The sequence below is a fragment of the Panicum virgatum genome, chromosome 8K (genome assembly GCF_016808335.1).
Source record: "Panicum virgatum strain AP13 chromosome 8K, P.virgatum_v5, whole genome shotgun sequence".
Classification (NCBI taxonomy): domain Eukaryota; kingdom Viridiplantae; phylum Streptophyta; class Magnoliopsida; order Poales; family Poaceae; genus Panicum; species Panicum virgatum.
This window is the reverse complement of record NC_053143.1, coordinates 51,107,811-51,133,943: the sequence shown is the minus strand read 5'-3', so window position 1 is coordinate 51,133,943 and position 26,133 is coordinate 51,107,811. Positions and strand designations below refer to the sequence as shown.

Below are 26,133 nucleotides of genomic sequence, written 5' to 3'. Positions count from 1 at the left end.
CTAGATTAATTAGCACTACGCAACCTTTAATACACATTTGTGGGTGGTGTGAGGAATGTTGAGTACTCTATCCTGCTTGTGATGAGTGAATTATCAACCGTGCGGTGTGATCGTGCGCTTGGTCTTTGGTTTGCAGGTACACGGGCGTCGAGTGTTGACGGAGAGCTGCCGTGGAGGTGCTGTGGCCGATGGACCGTGCGGTGGACGGCGGTGAGGGCAGCCGGGACCGGAGCTCGGACCGGGCGGCAGCTGTGGCGTCCACTCCTGGATCGAGGGCGCAAGCGGCGACGGAAGGCGGGTTTCTTGGTTTGCGCCACAAAACCAAGGAGGCGGACGGCGGTAGAAGACGCCAAGTCGTGGAGGCACGGGCGTCGGTTTCGGGACTGACGGAGGCGACGGGCGTCGACGGCGTCTAGGGCCTTGCTGCGGGCGAGGAGGTGACGGGCGTCGGGCGGCATCTAGGGCCGTCAGAAGGCCGAGGCGGGAACGGCGTCTAGGGCCACGGCGTGGAGGCGGGGATCTTCCCGCGCGTGAGGTTTTGGCGGTTTTCTCAAAACCGGCCACCTACCCGGGTTTCGCGGACCCTCCAAAACCGCGGACCTGATCTTCATCAAGATGGCGGCATCGCAGAGAAGACTTCGTTTCGAAGAAAGAACCTCGGCCGTCGGATGAGATCGTGTACAGAGGGTGCTGCAGGCCAACCGGTCTGACCAGTCCCTGGCACCGGTCTGACCGGTCTAACCAATCGGTCTGACCGGTCCCGCGGGTATAAATACCTCTTCACTTGTGTTAAGTTAATTGCGGCTTTTGTAATCAGTTCGTGAACTCTTCTGTTCTCCAGGCCGCCGCCCCTGCGTCTCCCTCTCTCTGTTCTTCTCTTTAGAGTAGATTTTGTCCATGGATTGTTGAGACCTTGTGTGGGATTTGATTGGGAAAGGAGGCCCCATCCTCTTTGTGCCCTCTGGGCTTTTTGAATCAATCTCATCTCCTCGTTTTGTGCCTTGTGCGATGGATTTCGATCTTGTTTTTGGTGCACATGATTGCGAGGATTCTACGAGCTCTTTGTTGTGATTCTCGTGCTTCTAATCCTGTCCCAAACCCTCTGGAATCACGAGCTCTTTTGAATTGGATTTCTTGAGTTTTTGAGTAAACCCCAATCCTTCTTGATCTCCCCTCAAATTCTCAAGATTTGTTGATCTTTAGGACGAGATCTCTTAGGGATATGTTCATGGAGTAGGGGCGAAGCTATCCCCCAAGTTTCATCGATTTTCGTGGTCGTTTGGCTGAGATTCATCATTTGAATCCAAGTTTTCGGGGGTTTTCTGGGTGCCACCGGTCAGACCGGTAGGCAAGACCGGTCAGACCGGTCTGCTAGTTTTTGAACAGCCGAGACCGGTCAGACCGGTACAGTGCACCGGTCAGACCGGTCCAGGCAGATCAGTTCTGCAGTTTTCCCGATTCGCTTTCGATTTGCTTCGTGGTTTCGCTCGCTCGTTCGAGGCCTTTTATGTTGGTTTAGCTTTTCCATTGCTATTCCAAACTCTGGTCAGAACGCTTGAGGGCTTGGGTGATTTTCGGGATATAGGCCGACGGTTTGAATTTCGGAAGAAATTTTGATCGGCTCCCATTCACCCCCCCTCTGGTCGCCGGCTTCGGTCCCTCATGGTGTATGTTATCAACCTTCATGTTGTAACAAAATTTCATGTAATAGTTTGTAAAAATAATTACCTTACCATTTTCCTTTAGATTTATCAGGAAATATCTAGATTCCCATCTATCCATGTCTCTTACAATTTTCTTACTTACTACAACTTGGGTATCTGGTTATTTATTTAGTGTTGTCTGACGTGGATCACATGCTGACTCAGCATGGTAAATGATTAGCGTGACCATTATCTTATTAGACATTAGGAGGATGGTAGATCATCATTGTAGTTTCCATATTGTTGTAACTTTTAGGCTAATCATTATCTCTCAAGAAATTCTTCCTTTAATTTGACAAAAAGATAAAACCTAGCGTACCGCAGCAGCTCCTCTGAAGAAAACCTCAAGTTAGTTTGAGAAAAAGAAAAACAGAACCATCTATTTATCATGAACCGAGTTAATTATAATACTGCAGATTAAAAGATAGGACGTGCCTAACTTACGGCCGGCCGTAAGTTGGACCGGTGGTACGGCCGCCCCCTCAAATATGTGTGCATGCACATGAAGGACAAGAAGAGAGAGAAAAAACACATGCATGAACGTAATTTCAAAATAAAAAAGATCATAGTTTCAAAACCTAGCATCAAAATCAAAATCCGATTGCACAGATTTGTTTGTTTCAATAAAAGCTTCAAAAAAAGATCTCACACCACTATGTTTTGATGATATAATTTTTTTAGAGAAAAATATTTTTTCGCATATTCTAATTTGCTTATGACGTTTGCAAAAATTGCTTATAGGTTTACATAATGTTGCTTTTTCATGCCCGAGTTCGGTTAAGTGGATATTGATGTTCATATTAAGATAGACTGTTTAGTGTCCATAGTGGATAAGTGTAAACAATTTTATTAGGTAGCTGAATGTTGATTGCATGATCAATAATAGGCAACTTTAGCAGCTCAGTTGAGCATTTTAACTAATTTATTTTGGTATTTTCTCATTGTACATAAAGCAATTTATGGGTTTTAAAAAATATTGTCGAAATATATTCAAGTGGGATCTTGTTTTGAAGGTCTTCTCGAAAGAGATACAATTGTGCAATCGGAATTTGAATTTGACGGATGGTTTAAGAACTACAACTTTTTTAGTTTTGAAATTACTTGCATGTACTACTATTCCGTGGTAGTGGAGGGTGAGTTTAGTCTGCCGTACAATACCGCGAGCGTACGACCGGCCGTAATAAAGTCATTACCTAAAAGATATGCCCACTGCTAAATAAATCTGCGAAGCAACTACATAACACATACTTACTCCGTATAAATTTATTCGGACACGTAGCAGATTCATACATAATTACACACACACACCCCGTCGGCGAGCGTGCGCCGGATCCTCATCTGCGTCGTCGGGTGCACTTCTTCCAGCAGGTGTCCAGCATCAACGCCATCGTGCTCTACAGCCCGCTGGTGTTCCGGAAGGCCGGTATGTCGTCGAACAACGCCGTGCTCGGCGCCACCGTCGGCGTTGGGGTCGTCAAGATGTGCTTCATCCTGGTGGCTGTGCTCTTCTCCGACCGCCTCGGCCAGCGGCCGCTCCTCCTCGATAGCGCGGCGGGGGTGGCCGCGTCGATGGCATCGCTGGGGGCGGCGCTCATCATCAGCACCCCCGGCGCGGCGGCGGCGGCCACCGTCACGTCGGTGCTGGCCTTCATGGCGGCATTCTCCATTTCTCCGTCGGGCTCGGGCCGCTACTGGCGGGCACGTACAGCGCCGAGGTCATGCCGCTGCAGCTGCGGGCCCAGGGCGCGAGCCTGGGCATGGCGGTGAACCGGTTGACGTGGGCGCTGGTGAGCATGACGTGGGCGCGAGCGATCACCATGCCCGGGTGCTTCTTCCTCTACGCCGGGGTGGCCGCGGCCGCCTGCGTGTTCGTGTAACGCCCGGATGCCGGAGACGAGGGACCGGAGCCTCGAGGACATGGACGAGCTCTTTGCTAAGTGATCCATGGTTGATGGCTTCGATCACCACTAGTGAACGAGGCAGTAGTCCAGAGTTAGTATCAGGATGTTTTGTTGTTACCCGGCAGTTATGCTACAAATTGTGTGCGCCATTTTTGTTTTCACATTGGAACCTGAAATTGTCGATTTACTTTAGCCGTACACGGCTATTGGTGAATTTGTCGCCTCTATCACATTTTGTACTCTCCTATTAATTCAGAATTTACATACGTAAGGTGTGGGAAGGTCATGATGACGTACGCTATGTACAGAAATAGTTTTTGAGGAAAGATATAGTAAGGACTTGAGTACACTTGAAAATAATTTTCATATAGCGTGTTTATAGCCATTTCTGTACTAGGTGAAGCTTTCAAATTGATGTTGTGAATCATGCCAGAATGCCGCCATACTACCGTTACTCTTCTTTACTAGTATACATTTTTGTATTCGTATTATGTTCATACTAACACATTAAGATACCTCACATCGAGTCATGATATATATAAAGTAGGGTTAATTGGATGTGTGCCATTACAACTTTCCCGTATTTGAAGCGCGCCACTACTTCTCGCGAAACTGTGCCACTGCCATTACAATTCAGCTGGTATTGGAAATACGTCATTATGTACGCCTGACACCGCCTTGGGCCCATCTGTAGGCGTACCGATACCCCACCCGCCTGTCCGTATTTGCGTATGGACGTATTTGCCCCCGTCCCCAACCGCGAGTGGATAAGGCACCCCCACCCCCGCGCTCCTCTTGGCTCCTCCATTCTCCTGCTTCTCCTCCGCGCCCCCGAAACCGAAACCCTAGACCCGGCCGCTATTTGTCCGGCGACGGCGAGGCGGGTGGCGGCGATGCTCGAGCTCATCCGCGGATCTCCCATGGTCGAAGCATGACGAACCACGACACCCCCGCTGCTGTGGCGGCGGTTCCGCCGCCCGACGGCGACGGCTCGAGGTAGGCTCTATCGATGGCGCTCGCTTTTTCGGGGTTTGTATGTGGGGTATATCTTTGGCACGGGACGTTGATGTGCTGCATGTGCTGCCTGAAATTAGGTGTAATTAGGAAGAAATTTGGGTTGTAATTAGGAAGAGAATATGTAGTGTTAGGGTAGCCATAGTGTTCTCGCGATGCGCATGTGTTTTAATTGAGCTTCACTGTTTTGGTTTTTCATATCTTCTTTGTGCTAGGATTCCTTTGTTTTGGTTAGAGATCAAAATTGAAGGCTTTGTGACCACAGACAATGCTGGGAAAAAAATCGTATGTTAAGAGCAAGATTCTTAAAGGGTCTGTGCAGGTAGGCACGCTTACAGTGGATATGGTTCTTTCGAGTCTGTCCAGTGCTGTCAGTTGGAGCTCTAACCAGACAGCCACATTGTGGTTTTTTTACAAGACTGTGGGTGAGGATGTAATGATTGAACATGATAAACAATTCCAAAACTTGTTTGAAATGTATAAGCAAGAGATGCATTGCAGATTCCACTTAATTGTGGTGGAGAAAACTGTTTTCCAGCAACCATGCCTCCCACAACTTGATACTGCAGCATTGCAGCCTTACACAGAATTGCAGCCTGAACCCCTAGTTGTGCTTCCACCTGACATAGATGCAAAAATCCCTGCTGATCCACTTGTACCCACTGTGCCAGAGGCTAAATTATCTGATGCAGAGCTTAACCCATCTGAGCCTAAATCATCTAAGCCAGAGCCAGAGTCTGACCCAACACAACCCACAGAGTCAGAGGCTAAATCATCTGATGTAGAGCCACAACCTAATCCTACAGAGCACACTGATCCACAACAAACAGACCCAACTGCTGACATCTTTGATAATCCTGAAGAGTATGTTGGTGTCAATGATGAGCATATGTACATTCCAATTCCACCTGAAAAGCCATATGTGCCTACTAATGATGATCATGAATGTGCTGCTGCTAAAGGAGTTCCTTCTGAGGCAGAGGTTACTGATGCAGATCCTGATGAGATAAGAGTCCTACATGATCTAGAGAATCCAATAATGGAGAAGGGTGCCCTATTTCCTGACATTGCCGTATTCAGGAAAGCTATTCGGCACTATGCATTGAAGACAGGATTTGAGTTTGCTCCTGGTATCAAGACTGATCCCACCAGATTCATTGCAAAGTGTAAACACCCTCGTTGTCCTTGGCGTATTCATGCTTCTCGAATTTATGATAAGAAAACAATACATGTACTTATTTGTTTGTTCATTTTTGTTAATTAATTAATTATTAATTCAGTTTGCTTGTCATTTAATTATTGCTATCTGTTATTGTCAGATTAAGGTTCTACCAGCACAACATAATTGTCCATCCACTAAGCTAGTTGAAGGCAAAATGGCTTCTCAGATCTTGGTGGCAGACAGATTGACAGACTGGTTGAAAAAGAACCCTAGCAAGGGGCCAAAGGCAGCAAAGGAGAAGGTTGAGGAAGATTATGGAATATAGCTGAAGTACTCAAAGGCATATTCAGGAATGCAGTTGGCACTACAACAAATCCATGGTAAATATGAGGATTCATTCAATTTACTGTTTAATTGGAAAGCTCAAATGGAGATCACTTCTTCTTGTAGCATTGTAGAGATTGATGTGCAGAAGTGTGGCAAGAAAAGAAGGTTTAGGAGGATATTTGTAGCTCGCAAACCATGTGTGGATGGGTTTCTTGCTGGTTGTAGGCCTTTCATTGGTGTAGATGCTTCTGTTCTAAATGGCAAGTACACAGGCCAGTTGGCAGCTACTACTGGAGTGGATGGGCACAATTGGTTGTACCACATTGCCTATGCAATTTTTGACATTGAGAATGAGGACAATTGGAAGTGGTTTATGTAGCACTTGAGAAGGGCTGTTGGAAGTCCTTCTGGATTAGTAATCTGCACGGATGCCTGCAAAGGGTTTGGAGAAGGCAGTTGGGGCTGTTTTTTCTTAGGCTGAGTATAGAGAGTGTTACCACCTATACAAAAGAGAGGAGCAGGCAGACCTAGAGTGGTAAGGATCAGAGGAACAATGGAAGAAAGGGCAAATAGAAGGAAGGTGAAGTGTAGCCGTTGCAAAGGATTTGGACATTTTGCCAAGACCTGCAAGCTTGCTGAACCAACAGAAGATGATGATGGTGTTGATGAGGCTGCTACAGAAACCTCGCTTAAAATGTACTTCTCTTAAGTCCTATCTACTTGGTGACTATACATGTTACTCTTCTGTACTGATGTACCTACCTGTGGCAGGATGAGACAAGAACTACTAGAAACCTAACTTTATCCGAGAGTTAGTATAAGTTACCGACCGCCCGTTGGTAAACCTAAGAATGGCTGACTGTTTTTATATTGCCGACAGGACAACTAACCACTCTCGGATATTATGAAAATGGCCTACAGTAGTTTTAATGCCTGTTAGTTTTGTTAGTACAGTCGGGAACCTATGAATGTGCCTGATAGTTTTCTCGCCACAGTCAGCAATATAAGAAGTGGCCGACCGGTCTAATGCATCACCATCAGCTCAACGTGTACAGTCAGAGGAATTATGGGAATGAAACACTGCTGTTTTCTCGCGATATATATTACTTAGTTATCTTTATTTTCTATCCCACGTTTTTTGGAATCGGTCCCACGTTCGTGATAAAGTCATAGAACCATAAGATCAGGTAACTGACCATATCACAACCATCCAAGATCAGAAACGAGTAGTATATATCTATTAACCTGCAGAAAACACCTAGCCGTCAAGGCCTTCTCTCCCTCCGTCCCTATCCAGTTCAGAACTCAGATCTTGGGGGAAGGTTCATGAAGATCTTGGGGCCGGCGTTGCGAGCTGCGAACCTTTCCGGAGTCAGTCGTCATCGCCGCCTGCAACCATTGGAGGCTGAGCTGTGGCCGTCCCACGGCAAGAAGCAGGTATATCTATAAACTGTAATCTGTTGCTAGCTGTGCCGCGATTTGCCATGAGAGGCCGTGAAAGGTTTGTAGATCGAGACTTACCATGCATCACCATTTACACCGCCGTACTCTTGCCCGCTGATAGCATCCATCGCTTTACAGGTACCTGAATACCCTTAAGTTTATTTTGAGCAACTTGCACACCCTAAAGTTTGGCCTGAATAATCGGTTCAGGACTAATCCACATTATGCTTCTTCTCAGGTTTCGTCATTCCCGGGATGATCACTACGCAGATTGAATTCTCGATTTGAAAGCCTTTATCTTATTCTATATTCTACAAACAGATTTGATGCGTCAAATGGGATAAAGCTTTGGATTCTAGGACTTCTGACAATGCGTAAAGGGTGGAGACAAGAAGACAAAAGACAATCTACTCATTGTTTTTACCTTTTATATGCGAGACAAATAAGTGGCCTGTAAATAGGTTATCGTCTATGTAATTTTTGTCATTTGTTCCCGATCAATGTATACAGCCATCCAGTGATTTGCAATCGAATGAATGCCTTTTTTTGCGGGTAATGAAATGAATGCCCACATTCTTTATTTATTTTATTTATTTCAAACTTTGGGCCAATATAAAACAATTTAAAAAATATAATTGAATGCAATTGGTTTGTATCAGTGTCAGACCAAACAATGACGTAACAGAACCAAATATTATTTTAAATTTAAAATAATGAGGAAAGTGAAAATTGATTTATAATTAAGAAAATAGCCATCGGTAGGAGTAACCAATCACCAGTCGGCATTCGTATGAGCGACCATCTCCTTGAATAGCGTACTCAACATGTGGCCGATGGTAAACCGTCGGGCATTCACCGTCACTAACAACACTGGCCAACGGACCCTTGGCCATTGGTCGAATGCCCGACCAAGAGTGGCCGAGGGGAAGTCACCGACAGTTAACAGTCAGCAACTATTATTTCCGACTGTCTTAAGTAATGGCCGACCGCATAAAAACGCTCGGGGATTCTTAGGATTCTAGTAGGACCAAGCACGCCAGCAAAAAAGAAAAAGCAGAAGATAGGTGCAAAGAAGAAGAAGACTCCTGCAAAGAAGAAGCTCAAGAAGGCTGCTAGTGCACCTGATGCAAGAGTAGTCAGAAGCCTCAAGAGCTGGTTGGGCATAGAGGAGTAGACAGACATGCTTTGCGTTGGCTTTTGTACATGAACTATGCACTACCTAGTGATGTCTGTGAACCATGTCAGTGAACTATGTCAGTTTCTGTTGTGTGTGACCCATGTCAGTGAACAATGTGACCTTGTGTTGTCTGGTTATCAATTTAGCAAGTTGTATGTAATCCGTCTTATCTGGTAACAATGTGCGCAGCAATTTAGCAAGTTTTATGTTGCAAATGTTGCAATGCTCTGAAACTGAGCATAATTACTGAAAATGAACTGCACATTCAGTTCCAGGCCCGTGCATAACCCAATTCATAGTACCATTACTAACATAACATAAGACGCAAAATACAGGCAAATTACATCCTTGCACATTCAGTTCAAGTACCACTAAACTACTACCTAAACATCCAACATACATCAATTCTTCCCCTTAGCAATCTCTGCCTTGATCTCTTCCTTTGCTTGCATGATCTTCAGCGCCACTTCACCAAGCTGGACCTTCAACTCGCACATCTGGAGCTTCACCTCACACATCTGCAGCTTCAACTCACTCATCTGGAGTTTCAGATCGCCATTAGCCTCTTGTGGACTGCTTTCTGCTCCTACTCCTGCTTTCTGTTCTTCCGAAGTCCCCTCGATCAGCAGCTCAGGGTGATTGCTGCGCAAATACTCCACATAGGCTTGTTCAAACCAGTAGTATAGACACGTCTTGTTGTCCTGCAAAAGCGCATTCGAACCTTGCTCAATTCATCAACAAACCGAATCAACGGAAATTAAGCTACGGTGAACTGAAGTAAACAACAGACAGGGAAATGGTTTGGGCACTTATAGTACACATCATTGTTCTTGCTCCTGCACCGTATCACCTTGATGTTGCACTTGGGGCAGTCGATCCTAGCGAGTTCAGCCATCTGGGTTGAGCTTGAGGAGCCGCCGGTCATCATCTCTCCACCGAAAGAAGGCGCGCCCGCCGCAGTACAACTGAAGAGGGGGATCCGCGGATGATCTCAAGCACCGCTGCCACACGCCTCGCCATCGCCGGACAAGTAGCCGCCGGATCTAGGGTTTCGGTTTGGGGGTGCGGAGGAGAAGCAGGGGAATGGAGGTGCCGAGCGAGGGGTGGGGGACGGGGGGGTCCTTATCCACTCACGGTCGGGGGCGGGGGCTAATATGTCCATACGCAAATACGGACAGGCGGGTAGGGTATCGGTACGCCTGCAGATGGGCCCAAGGCGGTGTCAGGCGTACATAATGGCGTATTTCCAATACCAGCTGAATTGTAATGGCAGTGGCACAGTTTTGCGAGAAGTAGTGGCACGCTTCAAATACGGGAAAGCTGTAATGGCACACATCCAATTAACCCTATAAAGTAAATTTTCTCGAAGGGTCACCGTGTCATCCAACACCATTGCACACACAACCATCCATACTTTGCATTGTCCTTTAACATTAGTTTGCCAAATTTGACGGCAACCACATTCCCACGCAGTCAAAAGCAATGTACGCATCCAAGAAAGATATATATACTTCTCCTCTATTAAGCAGACCTTCGCAGTCCATCAAGCAAACAACAATCAACATATACCCAAAGGCCTAGCATCACATCGCTTCTTCACCATAGTTTCAACTTTCTTCTTCTCAATGGAGGAGCAAAGTGTAGTCCTCATCGTGGGTGCAGGCCCAGCTGGCCTTGCAGCAGCGGCATGCCTTAGCAAGCTCTCTATCACTCATGTCATCGTTGAGCGTGAGGATTGCAGTGCCTCCTTGCGGCGAAACCGTGCCTACGACCGTCTCAAGCTACACCTTGCAAAGGAGTTATGCGAGCTACCCCACATGTCTTATCCAGCAAACACCCCAACCTACATTCCAAAGGATCAGTTCGTGAAGTACCTGAACAATTACATTGAGCATTTTGATATCCAACCAAAGTACCATACTATCGTTGAGTCATGCACATATGACGAAGGTAAAAAGTGCTGGTTCAGCGTGGCACGTGATGTGGCAACATCCGTGGTTGTTAGGTACATAACTAGGTTCCTTATTGTTGCAAGTGGTGAGAATAGTGCGACAAATATTCCGGTGATCCCTGGGCTACCTGACTTTGCTGGAGAGGCTATCCACTCATCCAGGTTCAAATCTGGTGCCACCTACTCAGGGAAGAATGTACTCGTGGTTGGATGTGGCAACTCTGGAATGGAGATCGCCTACGAACTTGCATCCCATGGTGCCAATACATCTATTATTGTTCGTAGCCCGGTATGTGTGCTATTCCTTTTGCATTTGAGAGCACAAATGCAACTTGAGTTTAATTATGTGACAAAGTTCTTAATTTGAGTTAAAGCAGCATTCATAATGTATGAGCTTTAATTCATCATAAGCTTTCCAAGAAAAAAGTATATATATATACTACTAGACACGTGAAAAACAGCGCTACAACACTTCCAAAAGGATCAATATAATGATCTTTACACATCTATGTTGTTGTGCCACAAATATATTTATGTGATACGTTATGTGCTGGCAGGTACACATAATGACAAAAGAAATAATATGGTTGGGCATGACATTAGTCCAGCATATCTCGGTGAATATCATGGATGACCTTCTTGTGAGGTTGGCAAATTTTGTGTTTGGTGACCTGTCAAGGCATGGAATCAAAAACAGATCCTCTCCAACTCAAGGCAGAAACTGGCTGATCTGCTGTGATTGATGTTGGGACCGTGGGTTTAATCAAGAAAGGGATTATCAAAGTGAGCATATTTTCTCATGTGACAAACTCTTTTATAATAAAGTTTCTTAATCAATTTATTCATGCTTATTTACCATTTCAGGTGCTTGGAAATATTTCCAAAATCAAGGGCAACATAGTTCAATTTGAAAGTGGGAAAGAAAGCACTTTCGATGTCATTGTGTTTGTTACTAGATATGAAAGCACAACAAATACATGGCTCAAGGTAATAATGCTAATGTTTGGTTTTTTTCACGCAATTAAACTATTTTACACTACACTTGTGTCATTTGTCTTTTTACCGATTTACAATTTATTTTGTAATTGGTGATTTCAGAATGGTGAAAACATGTTAAATAATGCTGGATTGCCAAAGAAAGAATTTCCGAATCATTGGAAGGGTGCCAATGGGCTCTATTGTGCTGGTTTGGCGAGGAGAGGCCTGGCTAGTATTGCCATCGATGCAAAGAATATTACCAATGACATTTTGTCTAGCTACCATGCATAAAAATGTGATAATTAGATGAACTATCTAGACATTAACTGCATTTTCATTGGTGGTTGTTCTATCATTTAGCCACATCATGTGGCGTATATATGCTATCTACTGATCTTCATGTTGCGAGAAATAGTTTGTAACTTTGTATTGAAATAATATTGCACGACCACAATTCATTCTGACATATTATGCGACCTAGTGGAATGATGAAGCTAATAAAACGTGTATTACATATTTTGTACACGTCAATAGTCACACAATGACAAGGATTCTTTCAGAATGATATTTCATAGAAAAAATTTTCACCCAATGCAAACAGAACCAAAGTATAATTGTATTCGCATCATATCTTTGATGTCACGTTAAACGCATTCCAAACAGCCCCTAAGTGTATCCACATCTTTGATGTCACATTTGTAAAGTTTTGGCAAAGTGAGTGTCAGGTCACTTATGCTTCTCTATTCTAATGATTACGTTGCAATCTCAAGGCTAGTTGCAAATGGTCGAAGTCTAAGAAGAAATACAGCAATATAATGAGCCTTTTGAGGTAGAGTTAATTGATCGGGGTTCAAATTTGAACTGAAGATGAATCCTAAAAACACCTGAAACATACAATCCTGCACTTATTGTGCAAAAACTAGCTAGTAAAGACCACATAATATTACATTTACCACACCCCCTGAAATTAGTCAACAAGTACCTGCCTCCTCTCGCCGAACACAAAGAAAACAACTTTAACATTTGGATGACACATGCTACGGACAAAACACGTCCTTCCTTGGGCCTAGGACAAAATTCGTCATTGATGAGCAACCTTTTAAGAACTCCTGCATTGCTGGATAGGAACTCCACAAGTTCCATTTGTTCATGAGAACCTGAAAATAAACCATTGATTTCTACCACTTCAAGTGAACAGAGATCGATGCCATCAATTTTGCGACTCTCTTCCGAACGACAAAGGCAAGACGGCAGGCAAGAATGCATCTGGAATAAAAAGAGAATGCAACAAAATTGCAGTAGTGGATAATATTGATAATATTCATAAATCAACATAGCTTGCTTTTGATGGTGCGAGGTTCAGCTAGCTGTAATAAATCAAACATTATCTAAAGAACACTGCAGCACTACATAGTGAGGACTGAGGAGCCCCACACCTGCCAATACTGCTACCTGTGCAGTAACAACCCTTCATTTACAGCTGGGTTAACTGGTTAAGATAACACAAATTCAAACAAGCTAAGCAACCGAAAAACTCTCAACAAGTCAAAGTTTGCAATCAACAATTTTATGGCATGTTATAAACTCTTACACTTGGGCAGCTTATTTGTTTCATTCACGAAACTTCCATACACAGCTTCATCTGTCATGACTCATGAGTAGACAAAAACTAATCAATTAGAGGGTCTGAAATTTTTGTTAAAAAAAAACTTGTGATGAAATTTGTTAACACCAACACACCATAGAAATCTAGATCGACGATCAGATTCAACTCATCGACTTGATCGAACTGCATAGCCAGGGACAACGCCTGTCTAGAAGTTCGCAGAAGCTGGAGCCTACGGCCAACATCAACAAACCGATTGAGATGAGGATCATAGGCATCATCCCAAACTACCTTGACAAGCTTCGGAGCGGAGATCTGAGCCTCCATTGGCCGATTAGATATTACGAGCTCTTCAAGACTTGGGGCCAAAATCTCTAGATGCCTTATCTCTAAGACTTTGAGCTCCAGTGTGCGCAACGAGTTGGAGTGAGTGGAGACATCAAAGATGGCAATCAGCGTAATGAAAAGATCCAGGTCCCTCAAGCACGGGCACTGCGTGCTCACAAGGGCTGTGAGATCGCTGCCTTGCATGTGGACATAGCCATCTATCTTCAGGGACGTGAGCGCCGCGAACAGGCCGCCGGATGCCTGGGGGCGGAGCCACGTTGTATAGGCATATTGAAGATGGAGCTCGATTCGCTTCGCTCGCTGACACACCGGAAGCTCGAGCACCGCCTCCTCCCCGAGGACTTCCGGTGTGAAATCGTAGAACGTCTGAGGCACACAGAGATAGAGATAGAGCTCGCCCACCACGCGCTCCGCCGCGAAGCGGAGCCACGGCGCAATGCGCCCGGCCGGGATGCGGAGGTCGCGGCCTTGTTGAACGGTGCGGTGGGAGACGCCGAGGCGCTCGAGGGTAGGGGCTAGGTACCCACCGAGGGCGGCGTCGACGGTGGCCGGGAACGAGGCCGGCGCCGCCGCTGGCGGCGCGACGAGGTGGAGCTCGGGCAGGTGCGCCCAGACGCGGCGCCAGCGGCGAGACAGCACGCTGGTGCGCGCGGCGGCGGCGGCGGAGCGGAGGCGGACCAGGATCTCGTGCAGCAGCGCGTCGGGGAGGCCGCTGATGCGGTCCTCGCCGGAGCCGCCGCCGCCGCCGCCGCGGCGTTGAGGCTCACCCATGGGATTCTAAGTCGAATCGATTGGAAATCTGGGGGATTTGGGTATGCGATGGGGTGGTTTCCGTGGGCCGTGGACGCAACACACAAGGGCCGGCCGCTTTGGCATGCAGATGGGCTTCCAGTCTTCCACGTCCAGCGCTTTTGAGAAAATTACTTGTTTGGCTTAAAAAAAGTTGAGAAAAATTTTTATTTAGCATCTCGGAAAATATATTGCCCCGCATGCATGACATCCAACTCATCAACTTGGTCAAACTGCTTAGAGCAAGTCTAATGGTTTAGTCCATTGCTAACTGAAAAAATTTATGTAGTTTATTTCTTAGTCCATTAGTATAATGATTTAGCTCTTCACTGTTAATACGTGGCCCACTTATCTGTCTCACAATCTTTCTTAGTTCTTATGTCGAAGTTGTGTGTAAGCTTGCAGCCCACTTCTTCTTTCTCCACTTCTCTCTCCTCCACCTCAGTATTTAGTCTGCTTACAGCCTATTATAATACTTACTCTTAGTGAGGAGTGTTGGCGCAAATATTCTATGGTCGGACAGATAAGTCCTTTGCTTCTTTTGAAGCATATAGTCTTAACCTTCATATACGCCCGAACAGGCCTGAGGGTCAATTTGTGGTGTTCGGCTTCTTGGTATCTCTTAGGAATCTCAAGTATTTTAGGTCCCGTTTGGCATAGCTTCAGTTTCTTTTAAAACAGTTAGTGAAGCATCTTCTCTGGTAAAGCAGCTTATCTGGTGAAGCTAAAACTGTTTTGAAAAATGTTCGACGAAATAGCTTCTTCCTAGTAAAGCTTGATGAAGCCATATTTTTTAGCTTCACCCTGCTAGTGAAAGCACGTGGATGGTTTCACGGGTTGCTTCAAGAAAGAAGCTGCTGTAATTTTATCTCTTTAGCATAGGTTTACAAGAAGCTAGTTTTAAAGCTCTTCTCGAAGCTATGCCAAAAAGACCCTTAACCTCTCTGGCATACAATTTTTTGGCAGCGTGCCACCCCTGCCTTCTAACTTATGTACTCAACGTATGTGTCCTGCTTAACACATCTGCCATTCGGCATCTTGACCTCAACCGAAGCAGGAGTGGTGAAGAGCTTTAAAAACGTACGAGCAATTAGATTAACAATAAATTATGTAAAATTAATGTAACAAAAATACATTATTAAGAAACCTTAGTTAAAAACAAATTTTTGTTGCACCAAGTAATTTCATATATGGGAGCTATGTGCATGTCTACAAGATGAAAAAGGAATCCTGTAAGTTCCACAAATAACCAAGATTTTACTTTATTTTCTTCAACTAACTTCAACCTGAGTGCAAATCACAATTATATACGGAACATTAGATCGAAAATCTATTCTACTCTAACTTGTATAGGAATGAATCCACATGCTGTCTAGGTCATAAGACATAAAAAATTAAGAGGCCCTGTTTATTTAAACAGGATCCCAAACATAAGAGGCCCTGTATAAACAGAATTGCCAGTTCACATATCGATGTCTGTCGCCTGCACAGACAGAATCCCAAACTCTTCACTCCTTGAGGATTATACTTTGTAATTGCATATATCTTATTCATATAGATATATGATTGAAACGAATTCTATTTAGCAACCAACTCTAAAGATGACCCGTATATCTCAGATGCTGATTAATTTTTTTGTGGATAATAAAATCATTAATCAACTTAAAACAAAAGAGGTCTGCATCAGCTAATTTACTAAATAAAAACAAATTATCTTGGCAGCATACATATTTTATTGATTAATTTCACAGCAAATATATTCCAACAAATCAAATGGTAATAATTAAAAACCTTAAACAATGTGAAGGAAAACAAAGTCATTGTACCCTGTATTATATCATATAAAAAAAACAAAATATTTCCACCCATATCAAAACAAGCCAGAATACAATGAGCCACACTCAAACAACTTTGAAGCTATAGTCCAAAAATTAGAACATGAATTCTATAATCCAAAATATTAATAATATTATTAATATAATGGAGTATAAAACGGAATACCATGAGCCAAGCGTTCATTTTGCCGGCATAACCATGGCTGGTGATTCACTGCCTCTCATATCAAATATCATGAGCTCAAGAAAAAATGAAAGCAAATATTTAGTAACCTAACAAGTAATATTGCTTATCACAGCAATGTGCCTAACCAAGCATACGTGTTTTATTGTTAAAACATCAGTTTAGCCAGACAACTAACCAACATTAATATTAGCCTTAAGAAATTATTAGGTACCACTAATGTGCAAAATGAAAGCCATACATTTCATTGGAATTTTTATGTATGTTGATGTTGATCTTTATTTATCTCCTAAATCACAGATCAATCTATATTAAAATCTTGGAGATCACTCAGATTAGACCAACCTGACTGTCCAAAAGAAATATAAGCCATGCACAATAGGAGAACGAACTCGCCATCTGCTGTGCTTACCAGGAGCCATTGTTGTTCCATGTCGAAGTGAAATTGAGAAGAACAAAAATGAGAGAAATATGGGCAAGAACCTGCTTCGTCCTCAAGTACAGAACAACCATCTCACCACTGCTAGCGGCGGTAGAAGTCAGCAAGGTGTGGGTATCTTGAAGGAAGCAAAACCATACTGGTCGCAGAACAGGTCCCCTGTAGTAGACTACAAAGAATAAATTATCTGTATACTAAATCTGAAGTTCCAATTAAATTGAATAAATACAAGTCAGCTTTGGCATAAAAGCCTGGATTGGAAAGCTACTCCCAGCCTCGCGGACCTAATTCTTAATGGCACAAACTCTTTGGATCCAACTATATATCTATGTAGCATCAAGCGCATATACAACTTGCAAAGAAACAGTGAAATTGCAAGAACCTAAAACCTCAAGAAAGAATAAAGCAACCAGTATGCATCGATCTGTGGTCAAAATACTTTGGCATAGTAGAAATTGGCAAAGGTGATGGCCGGCCAGCCGACGTTGCTGCGTTGCCACCAGCCAAGCCCCACGGTTTGGACAACTCGATCCGAGAGGGCAGCGGCCGTGCAATCAGATAAATATCATCAATTCCTTTATCTAAAAAAATAACTTTGTACTGTAATCAATCAGATAAACCTCTAGGAGCCAGAAAAATATGGCCATCGGATAATGCTATTGTCCACATCCTCCGATCCTTAGCATGGTTGTTGGCTGCCGCTGCTACCTGGCTTTCGAACGGATTGCCGATCTGTTATTTTGATATAGATGATAAGATCTGCTGCGATCAACCGAGGCCAATAACATGATTCGTGAAACAAAGGAACCAACCTACAAAGCCTTGTCGTTTCTCCTCAGCGTGGCCTCCAGGTAGGCAGATCGCCTGATCGACGGCGCGTCGTGCATCGGCAATAGTGGATACTTTGCGTCGCCGTTTGTCGTCGTGAGTCGGCAATAGGCTGATCGGCGGCGTCGTGCATCAGCGTCGACGTTGGCAACAAGAGCAGGTCGGTGACACTCCAACTGGGAGGAGCGGGACCGGCGAGCTCAGCTCCTTCTACCTCCTCGAGCAACTCGATGTGTCGAGGAACCGGTTCGTCGTCGGCCTGTTCTCGCTGACGCTGCTGTCCATTGTCGAGTGCCTTAGCATCGCCGGGAACCGCTTTCACCGGGCTGATCGCCGACGAAAGCAGCGGAGGAACAGGACTCTCACAGAGGCAGGCAGGCAGGATCGGAGGCGGCGGCAGGCAGCAACGCTTTTTTCCTTCCAAAAAGACCCAACGTCAGCCAGTCGTGAAACAAATTGACGGGTCTGCGTTCCTTTGTGCGTGTTCATAATAAGGAAACAAAATAAATCCTTGTCCGTGTGCAAATAATATGGAAACAAAACAAATCAAGCCCCGTCATTAACGCCATACATATTCCAGTTGTGTGCGTATGTTTTGCAGGTATCTCCCGGTAGAAGAGGTGGGTATGCTAGAACTTTTTGGTGAAAAAAAAACAAGCATTTCGGGTGGAAACATTTTCCTTCTATCAAAAAATGGGACTCCACCCCCTTTCGTCAAACCATTTGGCCTGACAAGTGGGACCTCCATGAGGGGTACGGTGGGCCTAATCTTGGTGAGAAAGATTTTCAATTGTTTCAACTTTTATAGTATAAATAATATAATGTAGGGGCAATATGACCATTGCTTTACAGATAATGCTTCATGGGCTGGACGCGCTCTCTAACAAAAACAATTGTAACAATCCACGAAATGAAATAGGCCTGCCACCCCGGCTAGAGCGAGCCCAGAAAGCCCAATCTCTCTCTCTCTCCTGTCGAGAGCCCACCAACTCGAACCCCGCAACCGCCACGCACTCCTCGCGCCCAGGGGGGGCCCGCTCGCCAGAGAGACAAGCACCCGCCGCCCGGAGATCGCATCGAACTCCCCTGGGCCCACCGGCCAGCGACCCGCCTCCTCCGCCACGAACCCGCGCGCGCCTCCTATATAAAAATCCCCACGCGCGCTCCTCCTTCCAAATCCGCTTGCCGGCCCAAACCAACCCACCAAACCCTAGCTCGTCGAATTAGAAAAGGAGCAAGGCAGGAGAAAAATCCCCCACCCCGCCGCCGCGAGATGGCCGAGCACGACGCGCGCTACGAGGGCAACGGCGGCCCCGCCCCCGGGGACGCGGGCGCCCACGCCCAGGCCGAGCACGCCGCTGGCGGGGGCTCCCCGCCCGCCGCGGGGCCCAAGCCCACCGGGTTCTCCGACCACGCTGACGGCCGCGCCTCCCAGCCCCAGGTTCGTGCGCGCGCGGCCCCGATCTGACGCGCCCGCCTCCGTAACGTGCGGCTTGGGGGCTGTACCGTACCAGCTGCTTTGGTTAGGGGGGACGGGAAGGGTCTGCGGCAGGGCGATCTGTGTGGGTTTTTCGAATTCGGTCCGGGCGCGAGGGGGGTTTGGCTTGTGTGGTCCGTTGTGCTGGCTGGGTTCGATTGGTTCAGTAGGGGCGCCGTGTTTGCGGAGCCTAGAGCGTGCGTGATCTGTTTCCTCTTGGATAATGGACATAAATAATACTGAAACATCGGGAACAGTTTTCTTAGAGAATGGACATAATACTAGAACATGCGGAATAAATTAGAATCTACTACGATTTTGTTTCGAATTGCCGTCTTCTGGTAGTGCGCTGGATGCGGCCATCAGAAATCTTCCTGTCAGTGCTGATGAGAATCAGAGGTGGCTAATATGACAAACTTTTACCATGCTTGTTTTATTTAGCTTATCATCTTATTTTGCCACTGGATATAATACAAAATAAGTTGAATGTTGGCATTTTATTGCTGGGTTGTCAACTTTTTGTTCGGCTTAGTGATAGGTGGGTTATATGACCACTTGTTGGATTAATTAGTGCTGCTCATGGATTGATGGGGCGGTATCAATCTCAGTCTACCTGCTTTAGTATCGAGTTTACAACTGTTGTCTTCGGACAAGTCACCAGACTAATTGATTTTTTTTACTTTCTTTAGCACGAGACAGAGTCGCATGACAGTGGTTCCTCAAAATCCCGAGAAAGGGACAGAGAACGTGATAAGGGCAAGGACAGGGAGCGGGACAGGGACCGTGGCCGAGAGAGGGAGAGGGACCGGGACAGGGAGAAGGACCGCGAAAGAGGTGACAAGGACAGGGATCGTGATCGCCACCACAGGGATCGCCGCGAGCGCAGCGAGAAAAGGGAACACCGTGATCGATCCGATGATCGTGACCGCCACCGTGATGATCGTGACCGTCACAGGAGCCATGATTCTGAAAGGTAATGTGCCAAGTATTTGTCCAAGTTTAACTTGGTTTTGCAAATCCTGCTTCTGTCTGGCGAATTTTTATGGCTAGTCCTAAACTTTTTTAATGAATTGATGACTGCAAAGCTATCCTGCCCACCAATATAACTTGATAACCTATGTTCAAGAGACTCTCAAAGTTGCAGGAATATATTATGTGCCTAAGCAATCAATGTTTTACCTCTTCATAGTTTTCTAAAGCTGTTTATAATATACTAATAATGCACTGTAGTGTATAGATATTTCTAAATAAGCTAATTTTGGATATTTCTAAATAAGCTAATTTTGTGAAGGTTTTTTAATCACTGGAACACTTTGCAATTCAATTGTCATCTGCACTCTGCAGAGTTGTCTATGCTTTGTTATGTATTTTTTTTACTCATCTGAAACTAGACAGTTACAGACAGTATATGCATTGTTGTTTGTTAATTGTTTCAGTTTCCTCAGCCAAATTTTTGATCCAGCTGTATTCTGGAAACTTCGGTCTGCGTATTCAATGTCTAAACCATGCAGTCTAGATGAATAAATTCAAATGAAAGGAGGATACATGTTTCTCGATAATAAACATTGTTGTAAAAATAGAAAAGCGCAAAGTTACTTGCAGCAGAAATCTGATGTATGGTTGATAATGCAGGAGAAGAGACCGTGACAGAGATGGCCACCGTAGGCATCGGTCCCGCTCCCGCTCCCCGTCTAAGAGCCGTGACCGTGACCGTAGATCTAGATCTCGTTCGCGCTCTCGTTCAAAGAGGTACATGTTTGGATACTCTCTCAACTTGGTTTTAGTTTCATTTTTGTTGTTGCCTTGTTAATATCGATGTAGGTTTTTGAATGAAAAATTTTGTCTTGTGTTTTGATGCTTTATGTCCATGCTCTTTTCTCAACTAGTTGTCTTCTGGGTTTTGCATGTTGAAAACTGATTGTAAAATGTACATTTTTTTAATTGCCATGTATTTCCTGGCTTCCAAATCTTATCTTGGATAATGATGCTTTTTCAGTTGATAAAATTCTTTTGACGTGATCTATTCTTTTCTAGACATTGTCTGTGGTTTATTTTACTATATCTTCTCCCTCTGATTTATAGCTTGTCCTAAACTTAATATATTTAGAAGCAAAGGGAGTATCTACAACCTACTCTGCGGTTTCACTACTTGCTAACATCTGTTGTCTTAAACAGCAAGCGTATGAGTGGATTTGATCAAGCACCGCTACAACCGACGTTGCCTATAGCTGCTGCTGGTGCTGTTCCTGGTATGTTGCAATTGTCATAGTTTGGTGTTGTAATTTCCATTTTTTAATGTATTTATATATTTATATTTATAATTGGAGTTGCGCACCAGTGGACTTGCTGATTAATTATTATGCATACACAATAGTAAAAAAAATATTAAAAGTTTATTGTTCTTTCTACTATCTTAGCAGTGTCAATTTCTAAAGTCTAACTAGGTTTAGTGTTGCAAAGTATAAACTTCATTCTTTGTCATTTTGCCTAAGTTAACTTACCAGGTAAGGTTCTTTCTAGCTTGTTTCCAGAAATTGGGCTTGAGCTCTTGGAACTGGTCCCATCAGGGGCCTGCTGTTTAGAACAACTGGATGCCTTTATGGCTTGGTAATCCTTGTGCTATGAATCCTTGATTTTGTTCGTACAAAATACCTGTGAATTTAGTTTTATAAAATTTTATTATGAATGTTAATTGAATCTGAGCAAAATTTTTCTTGTCTGTTCTTGGTGTTTGTTTCTTGTTGTGTATGTATATGGTTTAGAAGGCAATCTTGGGCCACTTTGTCCATCTGCTGCCAATGGAATGAGCTGGCTACTGTAGCTTTAATGTACGGGAACACTCTGGTTTGATATCTTGTTCGTCTTCGCATCTGCATGTATTACACTATGATAGTTTTCAGAACTAATATTTCAGTAATTTTTTTAAAAAAAATATGCTACCCTATTCCTCTATGTGGAGTGGAAAAATTTGTCTATGTAGGCTTTGTAGCAATAGTTGAGTATGTATTATTTGTTCCGTTGATGCTCTTACTAGAAATTCCATTTTCTTTATCCTAAACAGTTTTCTGTTGATGAATTGCAGGTCAGCTGCCTGGAGTCATTCCTCCTATTGCAGGGATGTTTCCAAACTTGTATAATTTGGGACAGGTAATGTTTCCTTTCAGGGTTACTTAACCAGCTTATCCTTTGATTGGTACATTTTATCATGATTTGGTAATGAAAGTGTGTTTGCGAAATGATCTGTCTCAGAGACAGACGCTTCTATCTGTTGCAATTTGATGCTGTTTGTTGATTCCTAATTTTGGCTTCCCTTTGCATCAGATCAACCCCCTTGTTATTCAACCGCAAGCCATGACACAACAGGCTACTCGACATGCTCGGCGTGTGTATGTTGGTGGACTTCCTCCAACTGCTAATGAGCAGGTAAATACTTATCTTGATTTTCTTTCCACTTGTTTCTCTTTTTGCCTTCTGTCTTTACAATTTATTGTTTCATACAGACTGTTGCCATATTCTTCAATGGAGTTATGGCAGCTATTGGAGGAAACACAGCTGGTCCAGGTGATGCTGTTCTGAATGTCTACATAAACCATGATAAGAAATTTGCTTTTGTTGAGATGAGATCTGTGGAGGAAGCAAGCAATGCAATGGCCTTAGACGGCATAATGTTCGAGGGAGCACCGGTGAAGGTTAGAAGGCCGACGGACTATAATCCTTCCCTAGCATCTGCGCTGGGCCCAAGCCAGCCAAACCCCAATCTTAATCTTGCTGCTGTTGGCTTGATGCCTGGCTCCGCTGGAGGATTAGAAGGCCCTGATCGCATTTTTGTGGGTGGGCTACCCTATTACTTCACTGAGGCCCAAGTGCGGGAGTTGCTCGAGTCCTTTGGTCCTCTGCGGGGATTTGATCTTGTGAAGGATAGGGAAACTGGTAACTCGAAGGGCTATGCATTCTGTGTGTACCAGGATCTTTCTGTTACCGACATTGCCTGTGCTGCTCTTAACGGCATCAAGATGGGAGACAAGACCCTTACTGTTAGGCGGGCGAACCAAGGAGGCGCTCAGCCTAGGCCAGAGCAGGAAAACATCCTGTTGCAGGCACAACAACAGGTGCAAATGCAGGTACAAGCAAGCCCTTTAATTTAAACTTAATTTGGCAAATAAAGAGACATCTTTTATGTAATCATGATGTTTGTATTATCGTTTCAATTTCTGACTGCAATCTTTGTGGACAGAAACTCGTGTACCAAGTCGGAGGTGCCCTTCCAACAAAAGTCGTATGCTTGACACAGGTAGTCACAGCAGATGAACTGAGAGATGATGAGGAATATGAGGACATTGTGGAGGACATGAGGGAAGAAGGGCGCAAATACGGTATACTGCATGAAACCCTGGCCTTTTCTCCCCTCTTGTTTTGAGCTCTTATATTCTGTTCTATAATAGTTTTGATCGCCTTCCCTCAGTTACTGAACTGGTTTCCTTTTGTGTGTTTGTCTTTTTGTGTGTCTTTTTTGTAGTCCCACATAATGCCATTGCAGAGTGTTTTATAGCCCGACCCTATGCAATATTGGCAATCGGGCCTTAACCTACAGAAGACACACTATTCTTTTGAGTTTGATTAATCATGTATATTATTATCACCCTCTTTTTTCTATGGATGTACTCACTAACACTTGGACAGGTAACTTGGTGAAAGTTGTAATCCCACGGCCTGACCCCAGCGGTGCTCCTGTTGCTGGAGTTGGGAAGGTAAGTTGTCAACTCTTTACGCATAGCATTTGGCTACTCAGTTGACTTCAATCCTGATTCATGAACTTGTGCCGTGCTGCAGGTGTTTTTGGAATATGCAGATGTGGAGGGTTCGACCAAAGCGAAGATGGGCATGCACGGGAGGAAGTTTGGCGGGAACCAGGTGGTGGCTGTGTTCTACCCCGAGGACAAGTTCGCCGCAGAGCAGTACGATGGATGAAGTTAGAAACCAATGCTAGAGTTGGAGTCATGGCTACACGATGTACTGTTTTTTTTTTCTTTTCATCTCAGTTTTTGAGGACCAGAACCATTCCAACTTCTCACAATTGATTTCGGACCATACTATAGTCGTAATCCAGGAACCATTATAGCTGACGTGGGTACCATGAAAGAATTCATTCGATGTTTCTGTGAGACATGCCATTTCAGCTGGGAGATGACAGAACCCGTGTAGTACCATTGCCTAGCTAGTGTGTTTACTATGATCCTCCAGTAGCTCTTGTGCTATCACAAAGAAGTCAGCTGGGAAATGAGCTGCTTTTGATATGTGACTACTACGTGGAGCGACGAGGTACAGACGAAGAGGATATCTATATTTGGTTGGGCTGACTATGCTTGTGAGAAAAAAGAAAGAAGAGTCGGTGCTGATTTCTTATTAAATTTACATCTCAGTGGACCTGCACGCAGTTCTCCTTGCACATGCTGTCCTTAAAGTTGAACATAAAATTGAACCTAATGAATTTGAAAATAAATGAACTGACACTATGGATTGCCATCCATCTATGTACAAACATACTCTCACTTCAAAAAAAAAAAAGGCTATGCCCATACTAGTCTCAGACTCTGAGGAACCCACCATGTTATAACCAATAAGATCAAGCTGTCAATTTGGTACACGGTCAAATCATTAATCATAGCTGCTGAGATTTGTTCTTAATCTAAAAGTACATGTGCGGACTTAAGAGTTAGACATCTAATTAACAGGATGCAGTTCTAGGAATCAATACAGATTTAATTAGCAAAATATATCCCGTGAATTTAAAAGTACAATTGGGATTACAACTTTCACCAAGTTACTTGTCCAAACCGTTGTATGCACTGGCCATGCCAAACACTCAAACAGTACGGATGTACTCACTAACATCTGTTACAGCAGTACGACGGGTGAAGTTAGAAACCTATGCTAGAGTTGGAGTCATGCAACACAGAGGCGGGATCATTTTTTTTTCATCTTAGTTTTGAGGACCAGAACCATTCCTTGTTTTCGCAAATGGTTTCAGCTAGACCACACTGTAGTCATCAAAAGTTCGTCCAGAAACAGTTATTACAGTACTTTGTTGGTTGCGTTGTGTGCTGTGCTGCTGATGTGGCTACGATGAAGGAATTCATCTGCCATGGACATTGTGTGATGCGAGTAAATCTTGGACGTCCTGTGAGACATGGCCATCCAGCTGGAAGATGACAGGACCTGTGTAGTACCTTTGCCCATCCAGTGTGTTTACCTACGCAACGGAATGATCGTCCAGCAGCTCTTGTGCGATCACGAAGAAGCCAGCCACGGAAGGAGATGCTTGTGACATGTGAGTACTACGTGGAGCTACGAGGAACGGACGAAAAGAGATGGACAACGAGTTGTCACAGGATCCTGCCACCTCCACCCCTTCCGAGGAAACGTGCTTCTCCTGATCCCACTCGTTCCTATCGAGAAATCGGCTCATCAGTATCGTGTTGGATTCAGGCGGGATATCTTGTGGTGGGATATGTTGCCGAAAACAATGCCATTTTGGACAATGAAAATGATCAAAGCCTGCGAAAATTTTATCTTCATGTGCTAAATAAGGAACCCCTCCTTTATTTTACGATGCTAAATAAGGAATTTACTCAACTTTTTTTAGGCCAAACAAGTATTTTTCTCAAAGGAAAAAGTATCTTATCCAAAAAAGTTTCCTGGTTGGTTGACCCTTGATTTTGGCTATGCACTGGCCATACCAAACAGATGGATGCTCATTAACACTTGGGATTACAACTTTCACCAAGTTACTTGTCTCCAAACCGCTGTATGCACTGGCCATGCCAAACATCTGTTACAGCAGTACGACGGGTGAAGTTAGAAGCCTATATATGCTAGAGTTGGAGTCATGCAACACGAGGTATCATTTTTTTTTCATCTTAGTTTTGAGGACCAGAACCATTCCTAGTTTTCGCAATTGATTTCAGACCACA

The 26,133-nt window shown here is 44.4% G+C and overlaps 2 protein-coding genes and 1 pseudogene across 7 annotated transcripts; 2 read left to right on the top strand and 1 right to left on the bottom strand.

Moving 5' to 3' along the window:
• The first annotated feature begins 10,349 nt into the window (after window positions 1–10,349).
• On the top strand, window positions 10,350–11,947 carry LOC120645927 (annotated as a pseudogene).
• A 1,157-nt stretch (window positions 11,948–13,104) lies between these two features.
• Window positions 13,105–14,417, bottom strand: LOC120645926 (F-box/FBD/LRR-repeat protein At2g04230-like). The gene is made up of 3 exons (XM_039922635.1): window positions 13,397–14,417; window positions 13,248–13,298; window positions 13,105–13,145 (listed from the first exon to the last, which is right to left on the bottom strand). The coding sequence occupies exons 1-3, from the start codon at window positions 14,379–14,381 to the stop codon at window positions 13,105–13,107; spliced, it is 1,077 nt and encodes a 358-aa protein (XP_039778569.1). The 5' UTR covers window positions 14,382–14,417.
• Window positions 14,418–18,858: 4,441 nt separating this feature from the next.
• On the top strand, window positions 18,859–24,355 carry LOC120645106 (splicing factor U2af large subunit B-like). 6 transcript variants are annotated; one of them, XR_005664140.1, is made up of 10 exons: window positions 18,859–19,126; window positions 19,852–20,135; window positions 20,795–20,911; window positions 21,338–21,411; window positions 22,245–22,309; window positions 22,484–22,585; window positions 22,663–23,283; window positions 23,397–23,535; window positions 23,679–23,910; window positions 23,993–24,355. XR_005664140.1 is itself a non-coding variant. In XM_039921857.1 (10 exons), exons 1-10 carry the CDS (start codon window positions 18,959–18,961, stop codon window positions 24,128–24,130), a joined length of 1,776 nt encoding a protein of 591 aa, XP_039777791.1. In that variant the 5' UTR covers window positions 18,859–18,958; the 3' UTR covers window positions 24,131–24,355. The 6 variants fall into 6 exon arrangements, 5 of the variants coding, with proteins under 5 accessions (XP_039777791.1, XP_039777792.1, XP_039777793.1 ...); XM_039921857.1 differs by having other exon boundaries at window positions 23,843–23,910; XM_039921858.1 differs by lacking the exon at window positions 18,859–19,126 and adding an exon at window positions 21,683–21,769 and having other exon boundaries at window positions 19,989–20,135; window positions 23,843–23,910.
• The last annotated feature ends 1,778 nt before the right edge of the window (window positions 24,356–26,133 follow it).

Excerpts from the sequence above, each read along its gene's own strand:
- LOC120645926 (XM_039922635.1), bottom strand. The coding sequence starts at position 14,381 with ATGGGTGAGCCTCAACGCCGCGGCGGCGGCGGCGGCGGCTCCGGCGAG. Across the intron at positions 13,299-13,396 it reads CGTCGATCTAGATTTCTATG|ATGAAGCTGTGTATGGAAGT; the intron begins GTGTGTTGGTGT and ends GAGTCATGACAG. Across the intron at positions 13,146-13,247 it reads AACAAATAAGCTGCCCAAGT|TTAACCCAGCTGTAAATGAA; the intron begins GTAAGAGTTTAT and ends TATCTTAACCAG.
- LOC120645106 (XM_039921857.1), top strand. The coding sequence starts at position 18,959 with ATGGCCGAGCACGACGCGCGCTACGAGGGCAACGGCGGCCCCGCCCCC. Across the intron at positions 21,412-22,244 it reads TGCTGCTGGTGCTGTTCCTG|GTCAGCTGCCTGGAGTCATT; the intron begins GTATGTTGCAAT and ends GATGAATTGCAG. Across the intron at positions 23,536-23,842 it reads GGAAGAAGGGCGCAAATACG|GTAACTTGGTGAAAGTTGTA; the intron begins GTATACTGCATG and ends ACACTTGGACAG.